General features: G+C 48.4%; 1 protein-coding gene across 1 annotated transcript; it reads left to right on the top strand.

The window, feature by feature from the left end:
- The first annotated feature begins 2686 nt into the window (after window positions 1-2686).
- On the top strand, window positions 2687-4644 carry LOC142571920 (putative ATP-dependent RNA helicase DDX43). Its single transcript, XM_075680641.1, has one exon. The coding sequence runs from the start codon at window positions 2763-2765 to the stop codon at window positions 4482-4484; it is 1722 nt and encodes a 573-aa protein (XP_075536756.1). The 5' UTR covers window positions 2687-2762; the 3' UTR covers window positions 4485-4644.
- The last annotated feature ends 3108 nt before the right edge of the window (window positions 4645-7752 follow it).

A 7752-nucleotide genomic window follows, 5' to 3' on the forward strand; every position in this document is an offset into this window, starting at 1 on the left:
AAAAACAACGGTTAAATTTGTTAATTTTCGCTTTTCTTTCGTGTTTGTCTGTAGCCTTGGCTCTCTCCTATAGTAGATCACTTAATTTCTCAACACCTTCCGACCCTTATTTCTAGTTGCCAATTTTGAACGATAAAGTGCTGTACAATTAAGGAAAAACCAGACGAGGTAACAGGTGGCATTCATATTGCTTATAGATTTAAGGGCTAGTGCAGGGTTTGATGATGGACGCTGTTTCGCGTTGTTTTATTTTGCACCTTATCTAACCCATATAGCGGGTATATGGTTCCGGGCATCTGCCAGCGTCGCGGCGAGCCGTCACTCGAGGAAATAATGAAGCAAAAGGAAAAGTTAAACGCTAGTGGCGTTTTTTCCGGCCGCAACTCGCTCCACGAGCATACAGACCAGCTGGCTAAGAACCGAAACCCTTTACTGGTCCCTGGATCAGTCTGAACAAAGAAGGTTGAACTAACGAAGCAATAACGATTCGCGCGACCATTGAATAGATGGTGACAACTGAACGTATCTCGAGTTAATCGCGCGGGCACCGAACATATGAGAAAACTGGCCTTCACACCCCAGGAGATGCCGATAAGTACAGCTATCCAAAAGGAGGGGAAAAGGCAGCAAAATTTTGACCGCTGAATAGCTGTCAAGTCGCAACATTGATTTGGCGGCGCTTTAGGAATGTGTGAGGAATGGTGGTGTGCACTCTTAAGCAAAATTACACCGTTTGCCACACAACGATAATCATCATCTGTCTTGGCCGCATTTCCTTTTTTTAACGCTGCGGACCCGGTACTTCCCAGTAACGATTGGCGTGCGCGTTATTAGTATGACATAGCATTCCCGACAGGAAAGTAGTGGGTGCAGCGTGTTCAAGAAAGGAAACGCAAGCAAGGCAGATGACGATTATCGTTGTGGGGCAGAGATACACCCCAAAGGGTGTAAATTTGCCTACACTCTTAAAACGGTTGCACCCTTTGGGGTGTATATTTGCCCCACAACAATAATCGTCATCTGCCCTGCTTGCGTTTCCTTTCCTGAAAACTCGGCGCTCGCTACTTTCCTGTCAAGAATGCTGCGTCACACTGATAACGCGCATCCATTCGTGACTGGAAAGTGCCGGGCTCGCAGCGTTAAAGAAAGGAAACGCGGGCAACACGGACGACGATTATTGTTATGGGACAAGATACGCCCCAAAGGGTGTATATTTTTCTAGGAGTCTAAGAGTGTGGGCGGGGAGTGAGGGTGGGTATACCGCTTCATTTCGGGGGGCGGGGGGCAGGCGTCTCCGCCCCCTCCCCCCTGGGTACGTGCCTGATTTCCTACAATAATGAGTGTACCCACAAAACACTTGTGTACCTCTTGTGCCATCACATGTAGACGTTAGCTCGGTTGCTTGGCCAGGTTTCGGTTTCGGTTTTCGCATATTTGCTTATTTAAAATTATTTTCGAATTTGCAGAACAATTATGCGACGTCTCGGGGGTCATAAATATTCCATTACCTTGACATGGTCAAAAAATTGGCTGTGGTTTAGCTCTGGTTAAACCTGGTTGAATTGCGAAAGCAAAGTTTCCTGGACACGTTGCAACCTCTTTCTCTGATTCTTCCTACCTTGCTTAGCTTTCGCCTTAGAATTTTAACCGTTCCGAAGCAGTAGAGCAACTAGATTCAGATATATACTCTTCGTCGGTAATTTCCATGGCGAGACTGATCAACCAACGCGTAGCGCACCGCTATATATCCCAGTGAAGCCGCCACGGAGAGAGCGCAAGGCGAGGAGGTCGTCATATCAACGGAGAGACCACCTGTTCTGCTGGGGGGAGGGCGGCATACGCAACGAGCGGTTAGACCTGGCGTAGTATTGCTTTCGCAATAAAAATCGCCAGAGTTGCTCTTTAAGACTGCTTACGTGTGGGAATGCGAAATCATTATACAGTTTGTAGACCTCGGAACGTCATGAACGCGCTCATCAACGCACGCACTAGGCACATCTTCAGTCAGCTAGAACCGCGTATCCGCCGTGGTGGCCGTGACGTTGGGGAAGCGTGGCCGTCTCGTAGCACGTAGGCCCAGGTCCGATTTCCACCCAGGCAGAAAAGTACCAAATTTCCTTTTAATTTAGTCATTAATTTACTTTGTTCACAGGGATCATCCACCTGAGGAATTTGACGTCAATTCATGTATTTTTGAAGTGTTTTTACTCTTTCGCCTAATGCCAACGCTCATACCGACGCCGACGGATTTTCGCGTAATGCGGCATATAATGCTTTCGCAACTATAAGTGCGCATACTGATCTTATTTTGACATAAAAATACCGCCACTCATTGGCCCGGCCTGCGGTGATTCGAGCCTCGGAGATGAGCTTCTGCTAATCTTGCCGCTCACTCCTCCGCCGTGGAAGCTTCCACATCTTATAGCAACTTCTAAACACGCAATAGCGAAGACCCGTAGCACCTCACTGCACAAGCTCATGGTTACAGATGACAGCGTTATGAGTTTGCGTATTTTATTTTTTGCGCGCCGCCCGCCACGATTAGCCGACGACAGGCGCCGCCCAGCACCGTTCTCTCTGCTGACCGCAGCGCTATTTTTGCGTCACAATGCGGAGAAGGGGTGAACTACGCTCCAGACGTACGTGTCGGTCGGAACACTTACCTCTCTAGCCACTATACCAGGTCTGCCTATTCGTCAGTTTGTTCATGGATCACCGTGCAATTTTCAACACGTCATTCGCTATACGTCATAGGTATAGCCATGCCTCGGACTGCAACTAGCACTGCAGCGAAACACGATGTTGTTTGCACCGGCAAGACGTACGTACCTTCAGTTTCGCGGCCGATTTTGGAGACCCGGCTTGATGGCGGCGGGAGCAAATGCGACAGAAGACTTGATAAAAAGTTTACTGACGTGAACGCACATACTGAGCCGCCGGCAGCAGCACTCAAAGTTGTACCAAACGCTAGAAAAGGTGATGACAGTGCTCGAAAGCACCAAGATTTCAGCTGTTCACGGATCCAGGTCAGAAGAGACAGTGACGATGGTGGCTGCCGTGGTTTGTCTCTCCCTGACAGGGCCAAGCTGTTTGCCGATATCGACGAAGCGAAGAATGGGCACTGGGCCTCCCTTCCACGAATGAATAAAAACTTCTGCACTGAATATTACCATGATGCACGCATGTCTGCGGATATGGTAGAAGTTTTCAGACTTGCCAACAACATAACTCTGAATCACTGCATGGCGTCGCGAAAGCCTTCAACCTCAGATGTAGCAACGAACCCCACAACAACATTTGAGCAGGCGTTTGCCAACTACCCGATAATCCTTAAAGAAATTGACAAAAATCATTTGGAGAAGCCATCGAGAATTCAGTGCCAGGCCTGGCCCATTCTACTGCAAGGCCAAGACCTCATCGGTATCGCACAAAGAGGAGAAACAGGAACGATCCTAGCGTTCCTCTTACCAGCCATGGTACACATTGACAGTCAGATTCTTCCAACGGAGGAGAGGAAAGGTCCTTCATGCTTAATCATGGCTCCTACGCTTGAGATCTCGCAGAATATTGAGCGAGAATTCAAGAAATACAACTACCGAGGTTTTAAGTGTGTGTGCGTTAGCGGAGGGGGAAATCGACGAGAACTGACGGCAGCGAAGTCAAGCGTGGAGATTGTCATTGCAACACCGGATCGCCTACACAATATGGCCTCAAGAAAGATAATCGACTTTACTTACGTCACGTTTGTCATACTCCACAAAGCAGATCGCATGTTAGACACGGACTTTAAATTGAACATCCAGGAGCTTATGCTCAAAATACGACCGAACCGGCAGGTAGTCGTAACAGGTACCACCTTGTCAGAAGGCGTGCGTCGCTTCGCCCAGCAGCACATGGCCAACCCCTTCGAGGTGGTAGTCGGCCCCCTCCACTTTTCCTCTGTGCACAGTGTGATCCATAAAGTCGTCTTGTGTGACGAGAGTGAAAAGCCGGAGCATCTTACAGATTTTCTTCAATACTGCCTTCATCCAGGCGACAAGACAGTCGTTTTCTTGCGTAAAAGGGACAGGGTAGAACGCCTGACGGGTGACTTGGTTCTGGGTGGCATTAAATGCGACTGCATCCACGAATGCTTGGAGGCTTGTGACCGGCAGCGAGCACTCAATGACTTTCGGAGAGGCACAGTGCCAATCTTGATCGCTACCGACCTTGAATCTCAAGCCTTGGACGTCGAAGATCTGACGCATGTCTTCAACTACGACTCTCCTCTAAACGTAGAAAAATACGTCTATCGAGTAGGCCGCGCAGGTCACGCTGGGCGTCGCGGTTTCTCCGTTACGCTCGTAACCCGTCAGGACTGGATGCAGGCTCGTGATCTGATTAACGTTTTGGAACAGGCCAACCAATATGTCCCCCAGGAGCTGTACGCCATGGCTGACAATTTCGACGCATGGAAAAAGCGATGTGCATTTCGGTCGGTTTAAGAGCGCTTGCGACATAACGTGTTCATCAGCATCACCTGCAACAGCGGCCACTTGTAACGCAGTTGATATACGGTTTCTGTCAACGCAGTTGATGTACAGTAGATAAGTATTTCTGTACGGCATACTCTGGACGGGTTGCCTTTTACTGCAATAAATAACGTACAAGCAACAAAACGTGTCATAGAGAACTCCGGCACTGACGGTCGCGAACCTTTCTAGCCAGGCACGTAGGAAAGATTTTTTTTCGGAGGGTGCCCAAGCCTCAAGTGTATGGTCTGAACAAATGCTTTCCTGGACACACACGCGCATATATATATATATATATATATACGAACGGGTGGATGTCTGATTTTCCCCTTATTAATATATTAAAGCGTGGATTTGCATATCGCTCATGCGCGGTGGCTTCGATGCTATTTCTATGGAGCCCGAAACGGTTGGGGCCTCTATTCTAAAACTATCTATTATGACAGAAATGGCGTCTGGCTGATCATACAGGGTCCTGAAATTTTCGCTGCACTTGTTCGAAAAAGGATTTTGCGCTCACCGCTGCACTGTTCTTGCGCAAATTTTGCAGAAAGATCGCATTTTGGAGTCTATGTCGTTTAGTATAACACTTGGCACAGTTAATTGCCCGTTCTTTAAGGAAAAGTGCAAATTTGCCTGCGCTTGTGGTGATGCGAGCTGCTGCCGCGACGGCGCAAGCATAAGCTTGTGTCGCTGCCTGCCGTCAGCTGCACAAAGCAGCGTTTCAGGGAGGGTAGTCACCTGTTCATTCCTCCACGAGTCCAGTGAAAGCGCGCTGTCGCGCGTCTTTGTGGATGTAAACCGCTATTCCTCGCCAGGCGCGGCAGGCGCAATTAAGGTGTGTAGACGCGAGCTTGCGCGTGTCCGCAAGCGTGCGTGTGGTCTGGGCTTAAAACCAGGGTTCAATAATTATTTGTAACGCTTCTATATAAACCAGAAACGTTAATATTTTACAAAATCTTGCACTTAGGATGACGCTCCTTCCTTCTAAGTAGGTAAGAATAGTTTCTGAAACGCAGAGTTATCTTGGGGCATTGGGAAACGTAGCTGATAACGCTATATAGCGTGACACTCTCGAACACTTGATCAATATTCTTTTTTTGGTTTTGTAGAAGCTGCATTTGATGAACACGCATTTAAAACTCTCAAACAGTTGGCGTAGAGTACCCTTTATGTTGGCAAAATTTGTTGGCAAATGCTTCTATTGAAAGGATAAACGTGGAAGTTTCGCAATTAATTAAACTTAAGGGTTCCCCATTTTAGCGGAATGTGATGTTCGTATGTTCTGCTGTTGTTTTACGAATTTGGAAAACATTTCAAAACGCACCAGTATGACACCCTGAAATGCTTGAATAAGTAACTTTCTACAAATGTTGCAATGAACCTACAAAGATTAAAAGCATATCGCTCGTCACTAAGAGCGTGCTTCCTACTTCACTGAAATATAAACATCGCGCCTCAACTTCGCTTACCGAGGAAACTGAGGAAATGCAGCCGAATGCTTTGTATGACGTACAAAAATTGGGAGGAGGCTAGGGTTCAGCAATTATTTTCAAAGGACAAAAGTAACATAAACAGTTCGAACATTTGGTTTACGTCAGCCAAAAAGTGGCCCCATCTCCTCAAAATATGAAATTTCTGCTGTGCTTGTTCCTTCCAGGGAACATGTACTAGGGCGCTATAACGTAAGACTATTCCAAACTTTTCTGTTCCAATTCTGCAATCAGCCTTCCGCGATTGGTCAAAAACTTTTTGGACCACCCCCACTTCACCTGCCTGCCACGCGAGGTCCCGAAAACTGCATTAGCTTCCCCATCTGATATGACGTGTACACATTCATTATGCATGATTTGACCGAAGAAAAGAAAAATGGTTATTTCTGATTCGGCGCCTCTTCGCCATAGCCCTCGGCTATTGGTCAAAAGTTTTCGGGCTGCACCCACTTCACCTGTCTGTCACGCGACGTCACAAAACTGCAAAAACTCCGGCGTCAAAGTGACGTGTATGCGTTTTTACGATCGGCCTGCGGGGGCTGACGATCTTCGGAGAAGCGGCCTCCGAACCCTTCGCAGCCCGCTGCGACGACTTGCTCTGTAAAGACGACAGTGCGCGTCCTCGTACAGCCCGACGGCGCCGGCCTGTCTAGTCACGTTCGGCGGGCCGAGTATTGTTAGTTGATTCGCTGCCCCCTTCACGGTTTGCTTGGAGCAAGAGAACCCTTGGAAGGGGATGTTTTGCGGTGCTTTCCCAAGGGCCCCAGAGGTCGTCACAGACAATGGACAAACGCTGCGGCTACTGACTGCGGGGTCAGCTCTAGGATCAAGAGGCGCCCGTTCGGGTCAAGGCCTCTGTCTACGTGAACCCTCCGCCTCAAAGGCGGGTTGATTTCGATGACTGTGGAAGCTGCCATTGGTCGAAAGTTGAACGGCAGTTTTCCCTCACCTAGGGATCTAGGGAGGACAGAGTGTTTTTAAGCAGCCGTTTCCGGCTCTTCAGTGTGCATTCTCTTGCAGTCATGCTAGACTGATGAACTGTAACGTTCTCCACCCTTCATGTAGATATTGTAAATAAATCCCATATTCCTCGTTCTCGATAAGAACAAGTCCCTCCCTTCAACAACGTCCTCGGCGTGGATGAGTTGGACGACGGCATGGGCCAGCTACCATCCATTTCATGCCCGACCCCAACTCTCACAGCGTTAAAGATGCATTAATATGCCGAACAAAACTGAATTCACAAAACTGAATGCCCGTTCCGGAAGGAATAAAAGATGGCTGCCGCCGATCGCTCAGGCACTGGCTATTCGCACCTGCCGCCGGAGATCACGGGTTTATTTGCGTATAATAAAACTTTTTGCGTGGCCGTGTAACGTTTTCGAGCACTTTCGGCACGTTTACGACCTCGTTCTGCCAACTCTTCCTTGCTGGGGATCCGTTTTAACGTCATCCTTAGTTTCCGTTGCATGCCGCCACGATTTTCGACCAGCCACCACAAGCTAAATAAGGGAAAGTGAACCAATCGCAGACGCCGGCACCACCTTCTTTGTCCGGTTATCGACTTTTATTGCAGTGGCTCGGCCCCATCGAATCCCTCTCCACTTGAGCGTACGCCTCGGCTCTTGTCAGCCAATTAGATAAAACAAGCCGCTCAGTGTAGGCAATGTCTTCGTTTTTCAAGCAAACAAAAGTGACCTCCTATGAACGAGGAGAGCGTTTAATTGGTGTGTTCTGGCAAACCTGCG

Source organism: Dermacentor variabilis, chromosome 1 (assembly GCF_050947875.1).
Source record: "Dermacentor variabilis isolate Ectoservices chromosome 1, ASM5094787v1, whole genome shotgun sequence".
Lineage (NCBI taxonomy): Eukaryota > Metazoa > Arthropoda > Arachnida > Ixodida > Ixodidae > Dermacentor > Dermacentor variabilis.

Bases quoted from the DNA above. Each gene is read 5' to 3' on its own strand.
- LOC142571920 (XM_075680641.1), top strand. From the start codon at position 2,763: ATGCCTCGGACTGCAACTAGCACTGCAGCGAAACACGATGTTGTTTGC.